We start from the raw sequence: 27,622 nt of genomic DNA, 5'->3' as shown, positions 1-27,622 counted from the left end.
TGAAAAAATTTTAGTGACTGATCACATCTAAATTTTTCAGTTAACCGAATTGAAATTCTTTGAATTGATGCAATTTAATTCACAGAAATTCAATTCGGCCTACTGAAAAATTTAGATGTGATCAGTCCCTAGAAAATTTTCAATTGGAGACTTGATTTTTTTTTACAGTGTATGTATTGAGACTAACCCTCGTTTGATTGTTCTCTTTTTTTCTTGACAGATGAAATGGACAGTGCCCTTTTCATATTTTTAATCTTTTTTAAAGGAAGACACTTACTGAGTTAGACTGAAGAGTTTCAGAGCTATGGACTAAATAAAGACTTCTCCAGCAGTGACAATCAAGATCCAAATTCCTACACATGGACAGACACATAAACACATGCACGAACACAAACACAAACATACTCTGTGCTCACAAAACATTTACATTCTTGCATATACTTTTCATACGCCGACTTGCAACTGCAAATGCACGCACAAAAAGTCTTGCCAGCTAATATTGCTACATAGCTTGGGCTAGGGACTTGTTAAACAAAGAATAAACACTACTAGTATCACGAAGAAACCAATTTAATGACATGCAGGGAACAACCTTGTCCCTTTCTTTTAAAGTGCAAATGTGATTCACACATACTCGGTTGTTGATGGCCAAAAACTCAACCAATGTGCGAGACCACACACAAGGTTTTTGTCTACATCCTGAACTTGCTCCCTCTTTGTCTGTTTTAGTCTCCTCTGATTTTGTCTCTGGGGAGATTATTTAATCCTAAAGGTCCTGTTCCTTCAGCATCTATGAATGGTGACTGCACAAACTCTGCCCTCTTCTCACTCTTAAGTTCACCATTTTTTAAGAAAAAAAATTCTACAGCAAAAACAGCATTTGTACATAAGCTACTCAAATGGTTCGATCACTTGAGGAGCTCACCGCTATGAAAACAACCTGCTGAAAGAGATATGTTAATGCAGCAATGTCATGACAGTGTTTTGGAACTGCTGTAAGAACACATGAGGGAAATACCAGTTTTATGTGGCTTTAAATTGTTCAGCTTGGGTTTGTGCAAGTACAGTTTAAGTAATATTTTTTATCAGTGGCCTGGTTTGGTTCCACAGGAATGTCTCCAAATTTGATCCCTACAACCGCCGCTATGGATCTGCAGCATGGTCACTTTGTGCCCGACATCCGACTCTCATTTGTGTGTTTTTATCATAACAGGAGGACAGACACCCATGCACTGCCCCTGAAAGATGCTGTCCTTGTTAAGATGTTTAGAGGCCAGGGTATTTTTCACCCTGGATACGATGGCCTGAAGCTCAGGGTGTGGACAATGCATATTCTCCTGCTCTTTTTCTTTCATCCCTCTGTTCGTATTTCTTGTGGTCCGCTGTGTCGTACAGTGATTTTTTGTGATGAAATATTGTATCTGTCTGTTCCATATACTGTATCTGAGGTGAAAATATTTAAATACACATTCTGTTCTGATCATTGTTTAATTTTGTCCTGCCTCTCCTCTGTGGTTGGGGAAGTACGATGAAAATGAAATGAGGTCCATTGGTGGCCAAGCAGGAAAATAAAAAAACAATGGATATTAACATGCAGTTATTATCACCTTTACTAAGACGTTTAACAAACATGTCAGATCTCATTCGGAGGACTGTCCAATTACATTTTTATGATAAAAGCTTGATATGTTCTCGATATAATGTATGTATATGTGTGCAGCATGAGCATGGTCTAACTAGATGGTTCATTATAATGATATATCCCAAAACATTTCTTTCTGAAATGGTATTGAAACAGTTCTTTGTGTGTGTGTGTGTGTGTGTGTGTGTGTGTGTGTGTGTGTGTGTGTGTGTGTGTGTGTGTGTGTGTGTGTGTGTGTGTGTGTGTGTGTGTGTGTGTGTGTGTGTGTGTGTGTTTGTGTGTGTGTGTGTGTGTGTGTGTGTGTGTGTGTGTGTGTGTACATGTTTTTCTAGCCTGGTGGGGACTTCAACCTGAATGCACACAGACTCATGGGGACTCGTGTCACTGTAGGGACCTAAATTGAGTTCACAATGGGTACCTAAGCTTATAAATCATACAGAATGAGTTATTTTGAAAATGTAAAAATGCAGAAAGTTTCCTGTGATGGGTAGGTTTAGGGGCAGGGGCAGTGTAGGGGGACAGAATATATGGTTTATACAGTATAAAAACAATTACGTCTATGGTGAGTCCCCAGAAAGATAGCGCACCAGACTGTGTGCGTGCGTGTGTGTGTGTGTGTTTGGTGCCTCTTTTACATTCCGGACGTGCAGCACTACTCAAGCATTTGGAACGAGGCAATTGTGCTTTTGTCCACAGACATTCTAATAGCAGCTCAGATGAGTTCAGATGAGGACATGAACACAGATTTCAGTGAAATTAAGAAAGGATTGTATGGGAATTATGAAATGTATGGAAAGTAAGTAATCTAAGAAGGCCATGAGAATAGTGTACATTAGTCATTGATCAGTTTGCGTGTGTGTGTGTGGCCTGATAATCCCTACGTTATGGGGACAAAATGTCCCCACAAAGATGGCAATATCTGAAATCCTTGTCCTTGTGGGGACATTTTTAGGTCCCCATGAGGAAAACATCTTATAAATCACAACGAAGAAGTTTTTTTGAGAAAGTAAAAATGCAGAATGTTTCCTGTGATGGGTAGGTTTAGGGGTAGTGTGTGTGTGTGTGTGTGTGATGGGTAGGTTTAGGGGCAGGGGCAGTGTAGGGGGATAGGATGTACAGTATGAAATCCATTACGCCTATGGAAAGTCCCCATAAAACATGGAAACATGACGTGTGTGTGTGTGTGTGTGGGGGGGGGTATGTAACATAAACTGTAATTTCTCATCCTTATACTGCCCCACTGTGTTGAGAATGTGAAAATATATGACAGTTATGTTAGTTATCTCCAACAGATCAACCCGAGGGACTTGCGTATCAAAAGGCAAATGTTTGGCTTATCGTCTAGTTTAATATTTTAGGCCAACATGGATGCTGAATGAGCATCTAGCACAAAAGGTAAACATAAAGACACTTAACGGCACAATATGTAAGAATTTTGGATTAAAATAGGCTATCAAAAAATCCGCTAGAACAACGTTATATATTTTGTGGACTTACAGTATCCCAAATGTTTCCAAGAATGTTTAAATCCAGATAAATAAGCAATTTTAACCAGGACACGGGCCATGACTGCGCGTCGCCTACCAATGACATCATACCACGTTCCCCTCGATTTCCAGTTTATTTTTATTTTTTAGAAACCATGGAAACACCAAAGACGCTTTAATATATGATGTGTTTTATTAGACAGGTGAGCAACTGTTTATAAAACTCAACAGAGTTAGTCTTATTGTTTAAATTTAGTTTTCTTGATTTACCACGAGTAGCAGGTTTATCATCGATCTGGCTCACTGCAGTGTGAACAAGCATCTCATAGCAGCCGCCCGAGCGAACACACACGCATTATAACTGAATACACAATAATCAAATAATGTATCTAATATGATAAACAGTGCTGCGTTACCTAACATACACATATTTAATAAAACATGCATCAGTTTGACAATTTATTATATATTATGGTTAATTTGCATTCATATAAAATACACAAAATAAAAAGTTTAAAGCTAAATCTTAATGTTGGCTGCTTGTCATTTTAACATGCAATCGAGCCAATGTCCTTATAAAACAATTGCCAAGATATGCATGTACCTTTTAAATGAAAATAATATGCACCTTTTTTAACCAGTGCTTTACCCTATGTTTTTGTTTTCATTTTTTACTTATTTTGCATTTATTCTCCCCATATTTGTGACCTAATGATAATATGTTCCAAATTTTTTAGAGGTCACAAATAGAAAGAAAATTAAAAAATACAACAGTGTCCCTTTTTTTAAAAAAACTGATACTTTAAACTACAAGCTTGCAATTTGATTTAAGGTTTAATAGGACTTTGCAATCACCACTGAGATTGTCATGCATGAACAATGTTAAGAGACCCTTAAAAACAAACCCCCGATACCCTGATGTAGCTGTCAGCATGCAGGCCAACTTGTAATAGTTCATTAAGAAACATTAATTGTTTATTAAGAAACAAGCAAAAGCAGTAAGGGAAAGTTTTTAATGAGGAAAGCAATGTACAAGATACTCCTGACAAACAAGTCCATTTTAATGATTTGTTTGTGTTTTCTGTTGTATAAAAACACCATCTCTTCCACAAATGGACCTTTTGTTTGTAAAGTGGATGTTGCAAACCACCAGTGGGCCTATTTTCCTGAAATAACAGACTTGATCTGGCGTCGGCTTCCATTCCTGATAGTGAAAGGCAGGGTTTATAAAGATTGATATGATAATCGACATAATTGTCACTGTCTTTCCTGTCTTTCCTGTCTTTCAGTGACGTAACTTTGTTAAAAAGTGGGTGGGACAGGTGTGTTTATGGGGGGGGGGGTATATCTAAAATAGCATTGCTAATACAATGTTTTATCAGATGTATAAAATGTACAATAACAACTGCAGAAAAAAAATTATATTACAATATCCAGAAATCATTTTAAATATTCATTGAGTTAAATTATAGATATACAACTTATGTTTAATTCTTGCATCTAAACAGAATATTTCGTTAGTGGCAAGATTTCTTTTTTTTACATGAATGAATGCATACATTCGCAAAACTCTGCTTGTATTTCCTAATGATCTAGTTCCCTAATGGTCTTTTGTGGGTTTTGTTTGTAATCTGTCGTATTTTTTTCTCTCATCCAAACCGAATATCATCAGTGGTTATATATCAAGAGCAGGGACAGTGTTTTGTTCATTTTGTTTTGTGATTTCACAGGAACAAATAGAAAGTCTCCGCAATGGCGTTAAGCCATATTAAATTGTTTGTCTGCGTGAAGTGAGCCACAAGAGAAATCCACGCTACTAATAAGAGTGGCAACGAGCACCAGATCGCCTCTTATGTATCAGACAAACTAAATTATGCTCTGCTAGTTAACTGGAGATGTTTTGTTTGAATTAGGTTCATCTGTGCAGCAAGATGTTTAAAAAGTGATGGGGACATGTCCCATTCGTCCCACCCGCAAATGACCCCTAATCTGTTTTTACAGTGTGTACAATCACTGAGGACTAAGGAAGCCTCCGGAGCTGAAGTTCAGTTATGGTAATGAGGTAGACCAGACTGGGCCATCTGACCAATCAGAGCAGAGTAGGCTCGAGCAAAGGATGGATTTATGCTGCCTTTATCGAATTATCATACTAGTTTTCTTATGAAAAATATATGGACATGAATGCCCTCTCAAGTCAAAATTTTAATGCAATGAGCTGGTAATCATGACTTGAGAAGTGGGAAGTAGTACATTTCCGATAGCTCATGAAAGCATTTTTAGAGAGACTGATTCATCCGACCAGTCGTTTAAGAATCATTGAAAAATGTGGTAATGTGCAATGTATAGCCTATGAGAAAATTTAAGTGTTTATGACCTTTGATGCATGTAAACCTATTGTAGAAGACCTCCAAAAATACCTTTAAAGGGGTGGTTTCAGTTTTTTAACTTTAATTAGTGTGTAATGTTGCTGCTTGAGCATAAACAGTATCTGCAAAGTTACAGTGCTGAAAGTTCAATGCAAACGGAGATATTGTCTTTTAAAGTTATCGCAGTTTATTGCCTACAAAAACGGCCAGTTGGGACTACAACGAGCTTCTTCCTGGGTTGGTGACATCATAAACCCTTGCTAGTCTCGCAGATGTGACTTCTGCCAGTAATGGGAAGGGGTGTGGCGTTTCCGGCAACCTGTGCTTGGCACTTCAGCGAATAAAAATACAGGAAACTACATTTGGCCATCTAACCAATCTAAGACCATTGCGTTTTTCAGAGGGATGGGGTTCATAGAAGCAGGAAGCAGACGAGCCGTTCAAAGGACATTGGAGACAGCGGTGTGGAATAAAGATCAAATATAAGAAAAACACGGCGTTTAAAAAAAAAGAAGTATTAAGACATGTTATACTGCGCCGCATAAACACAACCAAGCCTAGAAGAAAAAAACACGGAACCACCCCTTTAAAATAGCATAATAGGGGCACTATTAAAAACGGCTCAACTTATTTTGATGAGATAATGTAAAAATGTTGTTGTTGTAACTTATTGATCATATAACTTTTACAGTATAGATGCAGTAGACTACGTCATGAGGGTATTACTCACCTAATGCATTATGAATTATGACTATTTGAGCATCCTACTCATGACGCGTTGCTTTTACATAGTGAAATGTGTTCGCGCGCGGGGGTGGTGCGTCGCGTGACTGTGTTTGCGTTTGAATGGTTAATCCCACTGGATTCTCTCATACTGTACTGTTCCCATTTTCGTCCCTCAACCTCACACACAAAACAAACCGTTATAGTTTTGTTTTTCATTTAGACATCCAAGCCTATGTCTATTAACATGTTTTTCTCTTGGGAAACGTTGACTTGTTTGGGCAAAATCCTGACTCACGCGCACGGGTGTCCAGCAGTGAGTTTCAATCCCATTGCCCTCAAGCCAGAAAGTCACCGTGGCGCCGGCTCTTCATTTCTGGTGTCTGCGCTCCCATGCACGGGTCACTCCACGGCACGCTCAAAATAGGGAAAGTATGGCCGCTTGTAATTTAAGCAGACTAAGAAGCATTTCCCACCGTATGTTTATTATAGGTCTATCGGCGCTACTGCTGGTCCAACTACTGGTTAGTTTAACGGTGCCGTACAGCAGGAGGAGCGGGGACGAGCCAGCTTTTCTCGTCATAAGCATAGAGAAGAATGACCTCCTGGAATCTAAGGTTAGAAAAAACGAGCGGGATTTGGGTCTCTGGACTGACGAGGATTCAAAGCTGATAGGATATGAAGACGAAAACGAGCTTGAAGGACCTCAGGTAATCTCACATTCAGCAGAAATGCAGGTAACTTTTTGTATCTCCCAGCTTTAGGGGGATGTTCTTCCTCATATGCAAGTCAAAAGAAAATTAATTGTCCTAGTGAATGAGCTTACCTAGTAAAAAGTTGCATTTATTTATTTTTTTGTCTAGAGGGATTGGAAAACATACCGGTATGTGTGACTTGGCAAAATATACGGGGATCCCTCCTAGACTATTTAACGTGGAAAAACATTTCTGAAAAATAGTCTCTCACTCTCCCTTTCTCTGTTTGTCTCACTGTCCGCCCCCACAACAGTGAGTTCCTCAGTGAGTCATATCCCCTCTTCCACTAGTCTAGAGTCTCCATGGTTACTAAACAGGGTTGTTGTATGTTTTGGGAGAGGCTCAATTTTCAACAGCCCATCAGGTTTAAAAAAAAAAAAAAAAGTTCTCTCTGTTTCTTTTGTTCAACTTCTGGTTTCAAAAAGGGCACATTCTGTGACCCCAAACAAGCTGCAACTTCTGCCTGAAGCGCTGCACATGCTCACACAGTGGCTATCGAATGCCTGACCCTCCTCCACTGCATCCCTGTTTTCAAGTTTTTGTATGTGCATTTGAAATTTGGCCAAGAGAGAGAGAGAGAGAGAGAGAGAGAGAGAGAGAGAGAGAGAGAGAGAGAGAGAGAGAGAGAGAGAGAGAGAGATGTTTGTTTTTGTGTGTTTACAGGCCTCGGCTAGAGAGCTGATACTGCAGCCATGGGCATCAGAACAACCCTCGTTTTTCGCAGAGCTGCTGCGTTTTACCCAGTTCGTCAACACAACAGAGGTACACAAATGTACCATAATGCTCAATCATTCCTGTCTTAACAATATGCAGTTGCATATTATAAAAATGGACTAGCAAGATTTCTGTACCCTGCAGGTGAACTGCTCTGTGGTCCAGGATTCAGATGGGAATCAATCTGAAGGCTCTCCTGGTCAATCTGATGATTTGTGCATCAACCACTGGAGGGGCAAAAGGGGTTGTGTGGCCTACTCATTCAGGTAAACATATACATATATTAAGTTAAAGCAGGTGGTTAACTCTTTCCCTGCCATTGACGGAATTTTCCAGCTTTCCGTGTTTTCACTGTTATACAGTAGGTGGCGCTATTACGCATCTTCTGAAAGAGTACAGATCTCTGATTCAAAACACAGAAGCAGAAACAAGCGATGTCATATGTAAGCAGATGCATGTGTAAAACAACACGGTCACCAACATTAAACAGCATACAGATCAAAACTGCCTGATGTTACTGAATGAAATGAAGACCCAGGACGAGCTACAGGACTGTGTAGCTCACGCCTGTTTCACACCGCAAGCGTGAGCAGCACTTCAGCGTAACTACACCGCGACTGCAGCTGCAGACGTGCGAGAGTATTCACACTGGAGGCGTTGGTGCAGCGTCACAGCAGCGGCTCCCACAATGATAGAGCCTATACCTGTCTGAGTATTAAATACTAAACTAAAATAAATTATTATATTTTCTGGCTAGTTTACTTTACTTTTTATAATACTTTCACCCAAACTAAATAATTAAAACAAGTTTAAATGGGTAAATCTTCTACAGAATATTTTTATTCTTCGTCTTCTTTAATTACATACTCCAGTTATTGTTAAAACACACCACATGTGCTTCTTGTGTGCATTTTGAGCGCTTTTGTGATATTATATTTATTTTGTCCATCAAAAGTGCATGTGCTTTCTCTTTACACCGTGACTGCAGCTGCAGACCGAGAGCCTTTACCTGTCTGAGTATTAAATACTAAACTAAACGAAAGTTTGTTATATTTTCTGGCTAGTTTACTTTATTTTTTATAATCATAACCATACTTTCACCCAAACTGAATAATCAAAACAAGTTTAAATTGCTAAAATCTTCCACAGATATTTTTTATTCTTCGTTTTCTTTTCTGACATACTCCAGTTATTGTTCAAATACACTACACGTGCTTCCTGTGTGCATTTTAGGCACTTTTTGTGTGAAATCACATTTATTTTGTCCTTTAAAAGTGTGCTTTCACTTTAATTGAGCGTCAGCAGCGCAGCAAAAATAGGCTTGCAGCCGAAACCCCCGCTTCACTGCTGCTCACGCGACACTCCTGCTCCCGGTGTGAATGCACTCATTGATTAACATGGGCGCCGAAACAAATACGCGCTGCTCACGAGCCGCTCACGCTTGCGGTGTGAAAAGGCCGTTAGTTCTGAATCCGATCTGGATGGAGTCAATAACAAAAATGCGATTTTCTCAGCTTATTCAGCTTAATTTTCTCAGATTTTCTTTGCTCAAACTTGACCTTTTTAAGAAACAAGTGTTCATAAAAAAAGTTAATATATGTATGTGTGTGCGTGCGTGTGTGCGCATGTGTGTGTGTCTATTTTGCACTTGATATTTTAGAGTGTCATCCCTTTTTCTGCATAGTGGTTGATTTGTAGTTTGTACCACCAAAAGTGTTTTTTTCCCCATTCGTTTCCTATGTCGTCATTTTTGACTGCGAAGAAGCCAAGTGTGACCTTTTTTTGACCCTTTAATAATGTCCATGATTTTTGTGTGTGTTCACATAGCTAATGCATAAAAGTCAGTGAGTCACCAAGTGTCATCCCATAGCGATGAAGCAAAAAACATTTAAAATTTCAAAACTTATTTTTGGGGGTAATTTCTGACCAAAGAGGGCCGTAGGGCTAAAACACGCAGCACATTTAAGACCAGACTTGTTCATTTCAAAGAATGTAGGGTGGGATTTGTTGTATAAAATACTCTGGGTGGGAAAAAAACAAAACAAAGCTGAAGGTTGCCCCAGATTCTGTAGCTCTCGACATGTCACGACTGATGCAGGGAAACAGTAATTGGTTGAACTGTTCATTTGGATGTTTCAGGCTGTTCCAAATGAGCAGAATCTTTTGTCTGTATCTTTATAGTCTGGATGGGAAGGATGCTGCATTTTTAGACACAGTGTTGTACGCGGGGTGTGAGGTTCATCGCTTTGACCCCAGCGGTCGATGGGGTCGAGAGCCTGCATATATTAAGAATCATCGGACTTGGCTAGACTGGAGAAGCCCTCGCAGTCACTCAAATCCAAGCCTCGTGGGTAATGTACAACGCAGGCTGCTTGACATCATGGACTCCCTGGGCCACACCACGGTACTCACACACAAATACACTCATTCAGACTGATTCTCCAACATGCACTACAATCATTTCACACAGTAGTGAATCACACTAAAGTTCTGCATTAATGTACTTAAAGGGACAGTTCACCCAAAAATGAAAATGACCCCGTGATTTACTCAGCCTCAAGCCATCCAAAGTGTATATGACATTATTCTTTCAGGCGAAAACAATTGGAGTTATATAAATAAAATAAAAATGTCCACACGGCTCCGGGGGTCAATAAAAGCCTTCTGAAGCGAAGCCATGTGTTTAAGAAACAGCATCCATATTTAACATGTTATAAAATAAAACATCTAGCCTCCATCAGACCGCCTTCTGTATTTAACTTAAGAAGAAAGTGTAACGACTCTCTCAGTTCAAAACGCTTACACTACGTCCGACATCATACGTGACGTCACGTCAGTTAAAATTTTTCCATAAGTTAAACACGGAAAGCGTTCTGGCGGAGGCTTTTTACTTCATAACCAGTGGTGTAAAGTATTTGAGTAAATGTAATTAGTTTTGGCTACTTTGTAGTTTTACTGAGTATCAAAGATATTAGTAAGTTTCACTCTCTACTTGACTAAATTTATGAATAAGTAAATGTACTTAAAGGTCCCGTTCTTCACGTGTTTTTGAAGCTTTGATTATGTTTAGAGTGTGCAATATAACATGAGTTCTTGTTTTGCGTGTAAAAAAACACAGTATTTTTCACACAATTTACTTATCTGTACAGCGCAGTTTCCTCTGTCCTGATGATTTCCTTTTTCTATGAAGTCCCTCCTTCAGAAACACGTAACGAGTTCTGATTGGGCCAGCGCTTCCCGTGTTGTGATTGGACAGCAGCTTAGCTCAGGAAAGGTCCCGCCTCTTACCATAACGGGGAGATGCAAGCGCTGAATGCGCGCTCTTCTCCATGTGGGAGAGCAACGAGACCACGCCCCCTATTTTGCGTGTTCTTGTGGGCGGAGCTTTAGTCATCAAACATTTCTAGTGACGTCATTACAGCAGGAAGTGCAGCGGTGTAGTCCAAACCGGTCGTTCGCTGTAGGCTTTGAAAGGGAACTTCTGTTAAATAAAATATCTCGCTTGGCATTGAACTTTGAGCTTTATAATTTTACAGGTATTATTTATGCTCTAACAGCAACATTTCACACTAACTAAAGTTTGAAAGATGGAATCGCGAAGAACGGGACCTTTAAAATGTACCCCAGATGTCACATTCATTTAGTGTCTGTTTGTGTAGGTGGATGTCCTGCGATTGGATTTGGAGAGCGCTGAGTGGCGCATTTTGGAAAGCTGGATTAAGGATGGAACTCTCAGGAGGATCAATCAGCTCATTCTGACCATTCATCTGCAGTGGGCGGGGTTTGAGGTGGGTGGAGCGGAAGAGGAGGTGGTGCGTTTCTGGTACAGTGTACTGACAGCCCTAAGCAACTCAGGACTCCGACTCGTGCATTCTGCCCACGGCCCGGGACACAATGTGCTGAGACACAAACTGGCCAACTCACACAGCTCATACACTCTCAGCTGGATGAGGACAAGAGAGGGGCTCAGATAACCAGCTGCAAAATCTCTATTGACACAGAAGCAGAACTCTGAATCCATGAGAAAGATGAAGACATATGTGTCTGTATGTGTACTTTCAAACTAAAGCAGGGTTGTTTAATGAAGTTGACATGTTAAATATGTACAAATAGAACCGGAAATAAGTTTGGAAATATTAAGAGCCCTATTCTAAGTATGAAGCGCATGGTCCAGATTCACTTAGGGCGTGTCCGAATCAACTTTTGCTAGTTTAACGACGGAAAAAAAAGATTGGTCCAAAAGGGTTGTATCTAGTCTCTTAATAAATCATGGGTGTGTTTTGGGCGTAATGTGCAATAAACCAATCAGAGTTTCATCTCCCATTCCCTTTAAAAGCCAGTTGTGCTCACACCATGGCGGATTCGCTATTTACATGGAGGAATTTGCAATTGGAAATATATATATATATATATTTAAATGTTTGTGTGTAATAAGCAGTTTGTATGTGCGTTGCGCTCCTACCTTATTACTAACGCGCCTTTAAAAAAGTATTGCGCAGTCTGTTTCAGTTCGTCAAAATAGCAACGCGCCAACAATGCGCCTGAACACACATGGTTTTCAGAACAAGACACCCATGGGCGAAGAGATGGGCGCGAGTGCATTTGCTATTTAAACAATGTGGCGCTGGACATGAAAATGATAACTAGCAAAAAACACTTGCGCCTGGTGTCACATTGTGCCGGTTGTAGCCCCAAATCTCTTAAGCTGACCAGGGCTGTGTTTATTTGATCAAAAACACAGTAAAAACAGTAATGTTGTGAAACATTTTTACACTTTAAAATAGACGTTTTCTGTTTTAATATAATATAAATTATAATTCAAAGCTGAATTTTCAGCATCATTACTCTTCAGTGTCACATGATCCTTCAGCAATCATCTTTCATCATTGAAAACCATTTTTGCATGCTTAATATTTTTGTGGAAACCGTAATACATTTTTGTCTGGATTTTCTGGATGAATAGAAAGGTAAAAAGAACACTGTTTATTTGAAATGGAAATATTTTGATACATTTTTAATGCATCCTTTGTAAATATATCAATAATTTATTAGTAGTAGTAATATGCATTGTAATATTGCATGCACCAGATTCCAGATTTTCAATTAGTTGTATCTCAAACATTGCCCTGTCCTAACAAACCACAACCACAACTGACCCTTATGACTGGTTCTGTGGTCCAGGGTCACATATATTACATACCCCCAAAATTTGAATGGTAGTTTATCGTGGTTTTCACAAAAAAAGAAAAATTTTAAACAGCACAACTGTTTTCAACATTGATGATGATGATATAATAAAATATGAATATGAATAATGAATGTTTCTTGAGCAGCAAATCATATTAGAATGATTTCTGAAGATCATGTCACACTGAAGACTGGAGTAATGATGCTGAAAAATCAGCTTTACAGGGTCCCCGCGGAGTCTTAAAAAGTCTTAAAAGTATTAAATTTCAAAATCAAAATATAAGGCCTTAAAAAGTCTTAAATTCGCGGAAGCACTGCGTTCTAGGTCTTAAATAATGTTTAACAGGTCTTAATTTTCCTACGTTCATGTAACGCTACCTCATTGAAATGCTCTCGCCTCCCGCAGCACGCGCGCACGTGTGTGTGTGTGTGTGTTTGTTCTGTGGTGTTTGTAGTTCTTTCTTTCGCTAGACCAACTATTGTTCGCTCTAGTACAACTACAAATTAGACAAGCATGCCACGTGTATTGCAGCCAATCAGCTTTCGTGTTATTGGCACGAGCCTCTTTCTGATCGTACCCCACAGACGCATAAAACGGATTTTATTCTTCAGCTGAGTCTGACGGTTCTTGCAGTTCCGCGATCGTGAACGCGAAGGCGAATCTTTCTCACCATCTTGCTTAATGACCAAATAAAAGTATAATATACCCGATTTCACTAAAATAGTTAATAACAGTGATGTAAACTCCGAACTCCGATGTCAGGCTGCGTGTGTTTGCTGCCTGTCAGCGCTCGCGCGAGTGTATTGAATGTGTTATTTCTTGGCTCATTACCCTAAGGTTACTCTTGAACGATCAAATATACACATTATCCATATGTCTATATCCTGATTTGAGCTAAAAAGTTTGGGACGTGTAAGTAAGCGCTGGATCTGCGCATTAGTATGTTCTCAAAGTGAAAGCAAACTAATATAGCTTAACAACAACACAAACGGGGGAAACAGCACTTACACTTAAAGGAACACCAACTGTTTTAGAAATAGGGCTTATTCAACTTTGGTACTTTGCTACATTTAGATATGTGGGGAAATGCATTTTAAGCTAAGCTAGCGGCGACCCTGCCGAACTAAAACAATGCATGCGCTGAGACAAATGCATTTGCCCACATATCTAAATGTCTAAAGAAGTTGAATAAACCCTATTTCTAAAAACGGTGGAGTGTTCCTCTTTGTAGATATGCATCTTTATATTGTATTTATTTGTCCTATTGTCATTTGTTTATAATAAATTTTATTAATGACCGATTACTTGATTACGTAATCACTTGAAAACGTTTTACTTATATTAAGCAATTATTGCTGTGGTTTACTTTTAAGATGTTGGTTCCCACCCTAAGCGATCATGTTATTAAAGATAGATCGCACACAACTGAACCAGCCTTTTTTGATAATAACAAAACAAGATTCATGCATTTTGTCAGTTTTATTGCAATGTGTGACTATTGTGCATCTAACATAATAATATGGTTAATGTTGCATCCTAATTATAAAAAAAAAAAAAAAAAAAATGTTTGCAAATCTATGGAAGTGACCACCACAAAATAAAAACTAATTTTGGTCAATTGAGATTATATATATATATATATATATATATATATATATATATATATATATATATATATATATATATATATATATATATATATATATATATATATATATATATATGCGCTAATCCTAGTGGGACTGAGCTATGAATAATACGTTTACTAATACTTTGTTCAATTTAAATAAATTAAATAATATAATTTTAAGTAGCCTAATTGAGTGATTCTGCATTTCCTATGCGTTTTTTTATTGCGTGATATATGTCTTAAATTTTATTCATAATGGTCTTAAAAAGGTCTTAAAAAGTCTTAAATTTGACTTGGGGAAACCTGCAGATACCCTGCTTTACCATCATAGAAATAAATTACATTTTAAAGCCTATTAAAACAGAAAACATTTATTTTAAATTGTACTTATATTTCACAATATTACTGTATTTCTGACCAAATAAATAAAGCATTGAAGATCAAAAGAGACTTTTTTATCAGAAACATTTAAAAAATTGTTTCCAAACTTTTGACTGGTGCTGTACGTGACATTTTAAAGAGGTAAAGTAGCATATAGGGTTTTTGTTTGTGTCTATGCCATAAGACTGTAAAAAATATATGCTATAAAGAAATGCCGTCTAGTGGTTGTGAACGGAAGTGCAATGATTCAACTGCATTTCCCCCCACACAATTAAGTCGAATCCTTTAAAAGTCATATTACTTTCACTTTAAAATCACTTTCATACAAAAGGGCTACGTGCAATATCTTTCAAGTGCATTGTTTTATATGAAATAAACGACTACTCAATAAAAAGTTTATCAGGGTCTTAATTGTTTTTCAGTGAGCATAAAATCCTGTGATTCCCAAAAAAATGATTTATTGCTTGTATTAATTATTGTGGCGTTCAGTTGAATATCGCCTGTTTCGGATTTGTTCGGACTGGCCCGATGTTCAGGAATTATTAGCCCTCCCCTAAAAACAGATGTTTGCAAGCCGCCAGGGTGGAGTTGCGCTTTCAAGATTCCAGTTTCCATATCCGCCCTTTTTCTTTGATTGACAGATTCATCAGCCAATCGAATGTTTGGATTAACGCACCGTCCAATGAAAAGTTACCAAAAGCGAGACCGAACTGTCGCTGCCACACAGCTCTTGTTACAGTACTTGTAGACATTTTGTCGGCTCAGAAAAGTATGGACGGCACAAAACTCAGGGAATGGAGCTGCTGAGGTAGTTTAAAAGCCAAGAGACGTCGGCATCTACGGCCAAATCTATACAGGTAAGACTGTTAAGTACTTTAAATGCGCGTAGAGTATGAAAGAGTCGCTGTTTTGTGGGTGAGTTGACAGTATAAGCTAACGCTAATCACTTCCTGTTCTGCACAGACGCTTCAGTGAGTTTAGGCCTCCGCTGTTAGTTTTTTGAAGCTTTCTAATAAACACTCGTGACAAATAACCCTGTGCCGTTTTGATATCACCATAGCTTTTACTTCTGAACAAGAAATCAGTTTACTGGGAACGGCCTTGATTTGATTTGATCTTATCTTAGCTTATCTTTTTTCCCCCATAAACAAAGTTGGGCTGGTATGTTGTGAGCCTCCACTCCCTCCCAATGTAGGAAGTCGGATGGGTGAACATTTTCCTTCACGCCCAGGCATTAATTCCTGACTCATAACAGAATTACATGCTTTAAATATATAAAATGAATCCTCTCAAAACAAGTAATGTTTGGCCTTGCCTAAGAAAATCTACATCTTCACCCTTTATTCATAAGCATATTGCATTTTTGGTTTTGTTTTATTTGTGATGACTCAATGAAACCTGCCAAATTGTGTGGACATATTTTTTTGACCAAGCTGTGATGCAAAGAAAAGCAAAACCAAAAGAGAACTAACAAAATATTAATAGCTTTTTATTTTGTTATCAATGTATGTTTTTGTTTTTTGTCTGCATATTTTTGCATAGTAAAAGATAAAACCTGTAGATGTATTTTGCTTTTTATTGGCCATACAATTAAGTCAGATAAATACCTTGTTTTGTTCTATTCTTCTTAAATTTGTATTTAAAATTTAAAAGTAAAAAAATAACATTTGACTCATATTTTGATACTTTAATAAAACTTTGTAGGGTTAATACAAATAGATGTGCCTTCCAGATACAGCTTTTGGCCACTACTGTGTGTGTGTGTGTGTGTGTGTGTGTGTGTGTGTGTATATATATATATATATATATATATATATATATATATATACACACACACACACACACACATACACATACATACACATACATACACACACGTATGTACTGTGTGTGTGTAACCTGTAAAAAAAAAAAAACCACACAGATAGGGCTGGGACGGTATGGATTTTTTTTTTACCGTGGTTGAAAAGCAAGAAATTCCCGCGGTTCAGCGGTAAACTGCTTTTAAACCCGTGATAAAGAGAAGAAAAGAACAAAAAGACGTGCAACAGGCGTGGCGCCGCGCCCCCTCTTGCGCGTCTTGTTGTGACACAGATGAAACACATTTTTAAATATACTTTTTTGAATAAATAACAGCTTTATTAAAAATAACTAACTTTGTTATAATAGCATTTCCTTAGGTGTTCTTAATAATGTCATAAAACCTGGTTCCAATGGCAAAAATGGTTTAGTGTTTACTAATAATATGTATTATTATTGTATATTGTAGGGATGCACCGATACTGATACCATTACTCAGGTGTCGGTCCGATACTGTGCACAAGTACTTGTACTCGTAAAACTACTGATACAACCCCACCTGATACCACTTCACGGCTACGCATCTTTGGACAATGTATGTTTTTTTATATTTGCGTGTTTTTACATTCTAAAAAATTAAACCTGTAGATGTATTTAGCTTTTTTGCCTTATAATTAAATCCGGTAAATACCTTGATTACGTGTAGTGTTTTGTTTTTCCTTCATATTTAAAATATAAAAGTAAAAAATAACATATTTGCCTCATATTTTGATGTTTTAATGCAAACTTGTAATATAAACAGAGATGCCCTCGAGATATCGCTTTTGGCCACTACTGTGTATGAGTGTGTATAGTGCGTGTGTGTGTGTGTGTCTATATGTATATATGCATGTATCTATGTGTATGCACTATTTGTGTACTTACTTTAAAAATAGCACAAGAGGAGAAGTGTTAAAGGCAGCAGAAATTAGACTATAAGTTGCGTCCTGGCAGAAGAAACACTGCAGCAGTTTCGGTTCTGCTTTAAGCACATATACGGCTGTGAGTGTGAGTGTTGGATATGTGTGATCTGAATGGAAAAAGAGTAGCAGCCATAAGGGAGTGTGTTCTAGATCCTACCAGCCCAGTTCATGACAGGATTCATAATGCATTGTGTAGTATGTGAATTTTTTCGTTGCTTTTCTGTCTAAAAGAGGAAGGTGACCAAGTTCCCATCATGCCTTTGGTTACACGAAACATCGAGCCACGGCACCTCTGTCGCCAGACACTGCCAAATACGATCAAGAGTGAACTGGAGTGTGTGACCAACATCACACTTGCCAACATCATTCGTCAGCTTGGATCACTTAGTAAGTGTTTGCGTGATGGGGTGTTTACTGAAGAAAATCAGTTGTGTGTTTCTGCTTTTAATGTGTCATTTAATCATAGGTAAGTATGCAGAGGATGTGTTCGGCGAGCTGTTTATTCAAGCCAGCGCGTTTGCTGAACGGGTCAATACGCTGGGAGAGAGAGTGGACAAGCTGCAGGTCAAAGTCACCCAGCTGGACCCTAAAGAAGAGGAAGGTAAGAAACGCACTGGGTTTTAATCAAGCTTTTAATTCATTTATGAGGCTAAATATGTAGATTTAATCAAATAATTTTTGGACCACATTGGTTTGTTGCAGAAAACAGAATTGGTAATTTTGCATTAGGTTTGAATCATGCAAAGTGCAACAGTTTTGCTTGCTTGTATGTTTACAACTCTGTTTATTAGTTGCTTTGTGTTATTTAATTTAATTAGTCCATAATGCAACTTTTATTTCTCTTTTGTATTTTTTTTCTTTTCAGTGTCTTTAATTTGCATATTCAACTCTTTTGTTAAGTTATTGTGTGTCTGTGTGTCTGTGTGTCTGTGTGTCTGTGTGTCTGTGTGTCTGTGTGTCTGTGTGTGTGTGTGTGTGTGTGTACTTTTTTTTTTTTTTTTTTTTTTACATATCTAACTTTGTTTAGCTCTTATGTTATTTCATTTTTGTTAAAAGTTTTCTTTTTATGCATATCCAAGTCTTTTGTATGGAAGCTTGTTTCTGCCACAGAATAACATTTAAAAAAAGGTAATTGTGACTTTTTATCACTCAATTCTGAGATAAAAAGTCGCAATTACATTTTAAATGATGTTATTCCTTGGCGTAAACAAGCTTTCGCACTTTTTATTTATTTTGTACTGTTATTTAATTTTTATTAATTAATCTCATTGTTTAGTTTGTATTTACTCTGACAAACATGATTGATTTTTACAACCCCATTCCAAACCAAATTTTATTTAAATCTGTGGTGTGAAATGCATTTCGGAATGAAATGTCAGATCGTATTTAACGTGCTTGCTTTCTTTATTTTTAAAAGTGTTACTAATGTCATACACAAAGGACATTTCTATTTATGGCTCAGCTGTATTAGAATTCACTCTTTTTTGCATTTACGTGGCATTCACTGCATTGATATACTGTATAAATAGTACATTAATGTCTCTGACGCACGTTGTCTGATGCACTTAAGCATCGTGTCAAGAGCAGAGGCAAATTAGTGTGTTTTTTTATTTATTTCATTTTTCATTTTCTTTCTCCCCTATATTGCTAGGCATTATAGTCATTACTATGGCAACACAAATTTGATTTAACTTGGACAATTACTGTTGTCATAAGGATCGGATATTTTTGTGATCCGTTCACACCAAGGATAATGGCTATAACAATAAAGATTCTAAAAATATTTTAGTGAATGTGAAATGTGAAAGAAAAGCAGTTTCCACACCACAAAAAATGATAATGGCACGGAGAAACCAAATCGCTGGAATCACTTTCAGAAAGTCATGTTTTTTAATGAGTGCCAATCAGCATCCACCAGATTTTAAAGAGCTTGAGAATGTAAAGTGACAGATGACAAAACTGCAGTATGCGCTTAGAATAAACTGAACAAAATTGTCTGCTGGTGTGGACGCTAATATAGTTACCTTTATAGGTATTGTTCATGGCGTGAACAGGCCGAGTCTGTGTTTTTTTTTTTTACAGTGACACATTTATTTCATGATCTTTCTTTGTTCCTTTTGTTTCCCTTTCTCCTATTTTTCCCTTCTCGTTCCAGTTTCTCTTCAGGCAATCACCAGCCGCAAAGCCTTCCACTCCAATTTCATCCAGGATCAGCAGCTCTTCATTAGGTTGTCACTGCCACAGCCCATCCATGAGACGTATCTGACCTGCAACGAGCCTCCCCCCCTAAACAACCTGAGCTCTTACAGGTACACACATTAACACACTCACCACACCTACAGTCCATCCAGCGGGAGTTATTCTCTATATCAGTGTCATTGTTTCCAGACTCCCTGAAACGCCTCCATTGTAGTCTTGAGTTTTCTTCCGGGAACGAACACAGAATAAATATTCCTTATTTAAATAATTTCCGTCAACAAATATGTTAAAAATAAAGGGGCGGGACCTGACTGAGTTAGTTAGCAGTGTGTTGGAACTTGTGGTTATGGTAAGGGGCGGGACATTTCCCAAACACACTCAAGTGTTTTGAGTGTGTTTTTTGAACATTTAAGCATGAAAACAACAAAATTGATGGCATAATTGGTCCTCTGTAACTGTTTTCATACCATGATTTAAGTGTTCAACATGATTAAAGTGTTTTCTGTTTTCCAGGGATGATGGTAAGGAGGCTTTGAAGTTCTACACTGATCCGTCTTATTTCTTTGACCTTTGGAAAGAGAAAATGCTTCAAGATACTAAGGACATTATGAAAGAGAAACGCAAGCACAAGGTGAGAGATGCAAGTACACCACCTTAAAATACCTTTCAGAATGCACTCGCTTCTTTAGCGTGTTTGTGTTAATTGTATTTCTGTGTTTATCGAGAGCAGAAGAAGAAAGACGACAACCCTAACCGAAGAAACTTGAACCCACGAAAAATCAAAACCCGAAAGGAAGAATGGGAACGCCGGAAAATGGGGGAGGAGTTTGTTGTCCCCAAACTAGATGCCATGGGGTAATAAAAACAACATGCAGAGGATACTAATAATGTCTATGTACATTGATATTAATATTAATGTATGTGTCTCTAACAGTAACTCCATAGAAGGGTTGAACGGCAGTATTGGGTCTGGTGATGATGGTTTTAGTCACTCTGATGGGTATTTGGACCAAAGCACTAACTCCTACAGCTATGATACCGGCTCTCCTCTCCCACCTCCAATGCAAGAGGACTTCCCACCACCACCACCTCCAGATGTGCCGTGAGTGTCTTAAAATAGCCTATGATATCTAGGGTTGGGTATCGTTTAGTTTTTTTCCGATTCCGGTGCCAAAACGATACTTTTTTTAAAAAAGAGCCACAAAACGACGGTGGATGACATTAAATAATGGCTTTTTATAGATTTAAAAAAAAAGTTATCCTTTAAATTAAACAAACCTGCTACAAACCAGCTTCAGTTCAGCATTTTTTTATGACCATATTCTCTGGCGTAGAGCTCATCACCTTGTTGTTTCCGTGGCAACGCGTCATGCTTCTCACATGACACGCAGCAGCTACATTAGCGCTGTATGACAGCTCAGAGCTCAGCTGTATCGTTTTTTTTTTTTTCTTCAAAATATTCACAAACTTGTTACCTATGTCATGAGCTATCTGATATTTTGATTTTCAAATATGTCTAAGTGAATAATGATCATGTTATATGCCGCCATCTTAGTTTGCGTCTCAGAGAATCGGATCTGTTGGATTTACATCACGTAAAATCATCCTTGTCTCACAAAATACATGAAAGTAAGTGACCGGTGAACTCAGAGAAGAACAGAGTAAACTATAAAGTAACTTATATAATGTGTCTGATATGAATAAAACACCTGTTAACTGTCAAATTGTAACAGTCATAAAGGATTGTTATTGCCACTTCCATAGACATCAGCGTGTTTTTGCTGCTTTTTATGTTTGTGCATTTAAATGTCTAAAACCTAAAATAAACATGAACGAGCGCTGAGTGTGTGTCTCTGGCTCAGCGCCGGCCAAAGCGCGAAAGCACGTTTAATGTAAGCGAAATCTGCGTTCTGATTCGGTCCGGTGCATACCAGTTATATAGGTAACGGTGCTATGTTAGCACCAGGTTTCGGTACCCAACCCTAATGATTTCCCTTTTGCAGGTTCATTTCTGAGCTGACGAACGCTTGTTCTCTTCCAGGTATAATGATGCTGGTGGTGCGCCTCCAAAGCGTGGCAGTCTTTTAAGCCCCAGTCATCCTCCTCCAGCTCCACCATCCATGCCTTCTTCTCCAGGCCGTCCAACTATGGCTCCTCCTCTGGCGCCGCCACCACCTCCACCTCCCGGTGGGATGATCCCACCTCCACCACCGCCAGGTTTTGATTCGCCCCCCTCTCCTCCTCCTCCATTCTCCGGCAATTCTGCTTCTATCCCACCTCCACCACCTATGGAAAGCTCTATTCCGGCTCCTCCTCCGCCACCCATGGGTGGTGGACCACCTCCTCCTCCACCTCCACCTCCTCCTCCAGGTCCTCCTCCACCCTCCGCTCCAGCCCCGCCTCCCTCCACAGGGGGTCATGCTCCAGCTGCACCCAAAGCCCAGCCTGCTCCAGCCGAGGGTGACGCTCGCAGTGACCTTCTTTCAGCCATCCGTCAAGGTAACATATTAGAGGATTAGATGGTAAAATAGAAATACACTCAATCCTGCGTTTTGTTAGCCTGACAAGCCAGACCTACGTCAAGATGGTTGGTCTGGGAACTCACCATTAACATGGCTCAGTCAGAGGGGCGGGATAAACGGTTGTCTCTCAAACTCCCTCTGCAAGCAATTGGATAGCGCTACAACCAACCAGAGCAATGTGAAGCGGAGCTAGTTGATAGATTAATCTTTCGCAGTATCCGGTCGTAAAACTCCGAACACATCTTCCCTTCTTAAGAATGATTTCAGTGCCGTTCTTTTCTCAAAGAAAAGCTCGACTTAAGCATTCGTCTTCCAGAGTTGCGGCCAAAGCCGATTTCTCCGGGGGAAAAAATTTGTGTTTTGGGGGTAAAATATGTATTATTTTGGCAAGTTTGCCTGCTAAAATTTGCACTCATGGGTCTATATATCACATAATAGTCGCTTCAACCCGCAGACATGGAAAACAACACGCGGGGTAAAAAATGTGGACTTTGCAACACAGTGCAGTTGAGCTCTGTTGACCTTTGGCAATACTTCACTTCGTTGCTCTGATTGGTTGTAGGTCTATCCAATTGAGGTCTTCCTGGTTCGATTGAAACACACCCCATAATGACAGCCCAATGGAGAAGTTTCAGACTCCTATTCTGACTAGAATTGAGTATGACCACGTCAGGCTAGCGTTTCCTAGTTCTACGTCAGAGCGTCGGCCTACCATTGGCCAAAGCTGTTCACGTGAGGACCACGATGCATGCATGTGATACTGAGCTAGGCAATGGTGAGCCGCCATTCTGCCGTAGAACTTGGAAGCGATGCACTGTATTTACTATGTCAACAGTGTAGGAGAATTTTTATTAAATTTTATTTGTGCGCAAATGTATTGTCACTTAAGAAAATAAAGAACCATTGGAGTCACATGGACGATTATAACAATGTTATTAATACTATTCTGGGCCTTGAAAGTGTTCATTGCATAGTAGTCTATGAAGGGTTAGAGAGCTCTCAGATTTAATAAAAAATATCCAAGTGTGTTGTGAAGACGAACGAAGGTCTTGCGGTTTTGGAACAGCATATAATAGAATAATACAAATTTTCATTTTTGGTTTAACTATCCCTTTAAATTTAGTTCATTGTAGCAAAATCTTGTCACTGGAGGTTCATTGAGATGCACTTGAGATAACTTTTTATTTATTAGAGAACTTAAATAAAACAATCTTGCTGTCCCCAAATTAGGTGTATGCCATGCCTGAACAGTAATGTGTCTTACTGAACACGTGGTTGACATGTTAACACCAGTAGGAAACAAGGCTTTCAAATCATTTCTACTCTGAGTCCAAATTTACAGACCAAAATAGATGTTTATGTACAGGTTATGATCATATCGCATGTGATTGGCTTCTTACTGAAGTAGAATAATAGAGGAAAAGATATTGATTTGCTTACTATTGTGACACAGTCATCAGATTAAAATCGACTGATTTAAATTGAGATGAAGAACTTGCATTACATGCATCTGTCCTTAAGTGGTTTAACATTGTAATGTTTGCTGAAATTGTGTGTGTGTGTGTGTAGGATTTAACCTCCGCAAAGTGGAGGAACAGCGAGAGCTGGAGAAGAGAGATCACAATGGCAATGATGTCGCAGCCATCCTGTCCCGCCGCATTGCCGTGGAGTGCAGCGACTCCGAGGATGATTCATCCGAGTTTGATGATGATGACTGGTCTGACTAACGCCATCGTCCTGCTCTTTATCACCTGTGCTATGACATTAAGATCATTCCTTTTAGACCTTACACTTCTCATGTTACCTGTTTACCTGCAGTGAGGCCAAAAGCAAATAAGGGGAAGCAGGCCAAATGGTGTGCGTCTCTGTGTCTGTGAGTGTGTGCCGTGTGTCCAGAGGGTTGGATCTAATCTAAATGAGAGTGTGTGAATTATTTAGTTTATAAGCCTTCTCCTGTTTCAGAGTACTTTGCCTCTGTATAATGTGGCCAAAGGTAAATCGAGACTGTGTGTGTGCATGTACTTGTGTGTATGTGCTTCCATATTTTTCTCTTTATGCATCAGTATCGTTTCTGTTAAAATCCCACAATTTAACATTACTCTGTGTAAACTAATCAACTAAAGCCTTCCTTACAACAAAGACAAGACGCACATGTAATGCAGATATTTAAAATAATAAGATGTGTGTCTTTGATAGTTTTTGCACCTTGTAGGATGAAATAACCTTTTACTCCATTGCAACACACATTCACTCTCCAGACCAAAGGTCGTTATCTGTTGAAATGGCATCTGGTTGTCTGTACGGTTTTGCAGCCCTCAGGTCTGACTGATGTGCTTTTTTTTTAGCCCAAGTGCCTGCTCCATAATGCCTGTTGTTTTAATGCCAAAGTTTTAGAAATTATTCTAGATTTTGAAATCAAAGTTAAATTGTTTTATTTGATATATATGTGGGTAATAATTATGTAAATTTTCTATCAGCAACTGAAATAAAGTCTTAAAAGTAATGTGTCCTGCTGCTGTTAGTCATTTCATATTGTGTGTGTTCCTGTGTGCATAGCTCAACGTTTTCTACATGTTTGAACGCGCTTGTGTGCAGGGGCTTTCATGCCATTCATGCTTCGTTTGGGGTAAACATTCAATCCACACAGGTGCTCTATCGCTTTCCGGGAAATTTTGGTACAAAAGTGAGGAATGCAAAAGTCCTGCCTGTAAACAAATTCACATTTATAAAAAGTTGCGTAGAAACCGTCTTACATTTGATCTTGCGCTTATATTTCAATTCGTTGCGTTTGTGTAAGAAAAATATAATATTTTAAAACTTTATAAAGTAACGATTCAGCCGATCGCCTTCCGTATTCAGTTTATGGAAAAAGTTTTGAAAGTGCCTCTACAGTTCAAAGGGTGACGCTATCAGGAACGCTCGGCAGACTCGTACGCATCTTGAACTCCGGGAAGGCACTTTCAACACTTTTCCACGGAAGGCGATTAGCCAGAACTTTAAAAAAGTTTTAAGTATGGATATTTTTCTTAAACAAACGCAACGATTTGCTTCCGAAGGCCTTTATTAACCTACCAGAGCCGTGTGGAGCACGGTGATTGACGGGTAGATGCATTTTTATGGACTTCAAAAACGGAAAAACAATCCCTGCCATATTGCTTAGATTAGCCAGGACTTTTTAAATACAACTCTAAACTTTTATTTGTCTGAACTCTGACAAAAGAATGTCATATACACCTAGGATGGCTTGAGGGTGAGTAAATCATGGGCTAATTTTTGTGTGAACTATAAAAGATAACATATACCTTTAACATATAAAAGAGCACCAGTCGACGTCCAAATGGAGAGTGGCTAGAAGTGCTTACATCTACTTTTCCAAGTCATAAAACCGTTGTTATAAATAAATATGTTGGCGCGATTTACTGCAGGCCTACGCACACTCTAAATCCAAATATGTGCCTATGCACGTTTTATAAATGAGGCCCGAGATCACCTAATATTTGACGTTGGTCTGTTAAGTTTAAATGATTTATAAATGAGTCCGTAAGTTTGGCCTCTGTGTCACCATCTCTGTTTGAAACCTGCGATTGCAGTTATTTGCGGAGTTATCATCTGTACGTGAGTTGTGCGTCGGCGCGGCTTCTCAGCGCGGATGAATCTAACGCTTTGAGGAGTTGTGGTCAGTCGTGGCTGTGGATACTCAAACGTTACTTCAGAATCACAGCTTCTACGTCTTGGAGTATAACCTAAATAAGAATGTTCATCGGAAAATCAAAATGTCATTTGGACAAGTAAGTAACATATCTGCCACTTTTGGGAACAACATTACAAAATCGCGCTACCAACGGTAACGTTAGCTCAAATCACATCTAACCCTGCAATTTATTGTTATACTTCGTTATCAAATTGTTAATGTTAACAGCTTTGCGTGCCCATTTGTATTACTGTTTATATTTCTGTAGTCTTAATCTTTTGCTTTTGACTATGGGTCAATCTCCAGTTGTCACTGATGATTGTTTGTTGTTGGTTCTTTCAGGATTACAATCCGCCATCAAAATAAGTTTATTTACTCCAGCTGCTGTGAGAAAAGGCTATAAATTATGCTAAAGGACATACGATCCACTACAACTAGCTGGATTCTTTCTTTATGTGTGATGTAATGACAAAGGCATGCTTGAATTTCCCGCGGAAATCCACCATACCACTAGCCTGACAAGCCAGACCCACATCAAGATGTTTGGTCTGGAAACTCACCATTGACAGCTCAATCCGAGAGGCGGGATAAACGGTTGTCTTTCAAACTCCCTCTGCACGCGATAGGATAGCGCTACACCAACCAGAGCAACAGATTAAACATTCACCATATCCGGTCGACAAAACTCAGAACACATCTTCCCTTTTTAAGAATGACTTCAGTGCCGTTCTTTTTTCAGAGAAAAGCTTAACTCCATGTCTTCCAGAGTCGCGGTCAGAACTGATTCAAAAGACCGCCGTTCGCCAGTTTCTGTGTTTACTAGAAGCACGCAAAAGCAACTCGGCTGTCGTCATTATGTTAAGCCCCGCCCACCGACTCTATACACGATGTGAGTGGCCCGGCAAGATTTAGGGGAATAAAGCTCAGAAGGGTATTGAGAGTTGCTAGACGACACTCGCGGGCAGATTAAATTTGCTGCCGCTAGGGTGCGTCTAGATTTCTAGGCTACAAGAAGACGTGAATGGATCTCAATTGAGTGTGTGCCCAGAAAGCGACGTCTTAGGCAGCACACACATACTGGTATTTATGGGAATCAAAAATTTACAATACTTTACAAAAACAGTTGTAATACAAAAATATGTATGTCCGCTGGTTGAAAGGATCACCCCCATCTTGATAGCTTCACGCCCAAATTAACGAACACCCTATGCAATGCATAGTGGACATGCCCCTTAATACTGATAGGCTACAAGTGTGTTTTGGTTCTCCGTCCATCCATGGTCAACAGTGTTTACTGCACCATTAAAGTGGCAGACTACAAAAAAGCAGCGATTATAATCAAAATGTTAAAGTGTGGCATTGTAGTTCTTGTTCTTGGTGTGAACGTGCCTTTAAGCTACACTGTTTGATATTTTCCCCCATCTAGCGGTGTAAAGGTATATGACAATTAGTTTACGTTCCTCTCAATTCCCCTTTCGCTTTAACTCCTACGGTGGCCGATTTAGTCCAAGATTAACATGGCAATCCCCCTCTTCACATTCGATACATTGCCATCGAGTGTA

At 38.9% G+C, this 27,622-nt stretch overlaps 3 protein-coding genes across 4 annotated transcripts in view; all 3 read left to right on the top strand.

Moving 5' to 3' along the window:
* The window catches only part of ahdc1 (AT hook, DNA binding motif, containing 1), a 36,641-nt gene extending 35,150 nt beyond the window's left edge, over positions 1-1,491 (top strand). The window contains exon 5 of the mRNA XM_067425535.1: positions 221-1,491. The gene's annotated coding sequence lies outside the window, so the exon portion shown is untranslated. The remainder of the gene's footprint in view (positions 1-220) is intronic.
* Positions 1,492-6,456: 4,965 nt separating this feature from the next.
* On the top strand, positions 6,457-15,588 carry LOC137047754 (probable methyltransferase-like protein 24). 2 transcript variants are annotated; one of them, XM_067425611.1, is made up of 6 exons: positions 6,457-6,928; positions 7,637-7,735; positions 7,832-7,953; positions 9,869-10,091; positions 11,347-11,475; positions 15,528-15,588. In XM_067425611.1, exons 1-6 carry the CDS (start codon positions 6,653-6,655, stop codon positions 15,555-15,557), a joined length of 879 nt encoding a protein of 292 aa, XP_067281712.1. In that variant the 5' UTR covers positions 6,457-6,652; the 3' UTR covers positions 15,558-15,588. The 2 variants fall into 2 exon arrangements, with proteins under 2 accessions (XP_067281712.1, XP_067281711.1); XM_067425610.1 differs by lacking the exon at positions 15,528-15,588 and having other exon boundaries at positions 11,347-14,177.
* A 2-nt stretch (positions 15,589-15,590) lies between these two features.
* wasf2 (WASP family member 2) lies at positions 15,591-24,872 on the top strand. The gene is made up of 9 exons (XM_067425609.1): positions 15,591-15,743; positions 17,880-18,035; positions 18,115-18,249; positions 19,804-19,957; positions 20,361-20,478; positions 20,578-20,702; positions 20,782-20,949; positions 21,889-22,346; positions 23,939-24,872. Exons 2-9 carry the CDS (start codon positions 17,903-17,905, stop codon positions 24,094-24,096), a joined length of 1,449 nt encoding a protein of 482 aa, XP_067281710.1. The 5' UTR covers positions 15,591-15,743; positions 17,880-17,902; the 3' UTR covers positions 24,097-24,872.
* The last annotated feature ends 2,750 nt before the right edge of the window (positions 24,873-27,622 follow it).

This window comes from Pseudorasbora parva, chromosome 19 (assembly GCF_024679245.1).
Source record: "Pseudorasbora parva isolate DD20220531a chromosome 19, ASM2467924v1, whole genome shotgun sequence".
NCBI lineage: Eukaryota > Metazoa > Chordata > Actinopteri > Cypriniformes > Gobionidae > Pseudorasbora > Pseudorasbora parva.
This window is presented reverse-complemented; position numbering and strand designations above follow the sequence as displayed.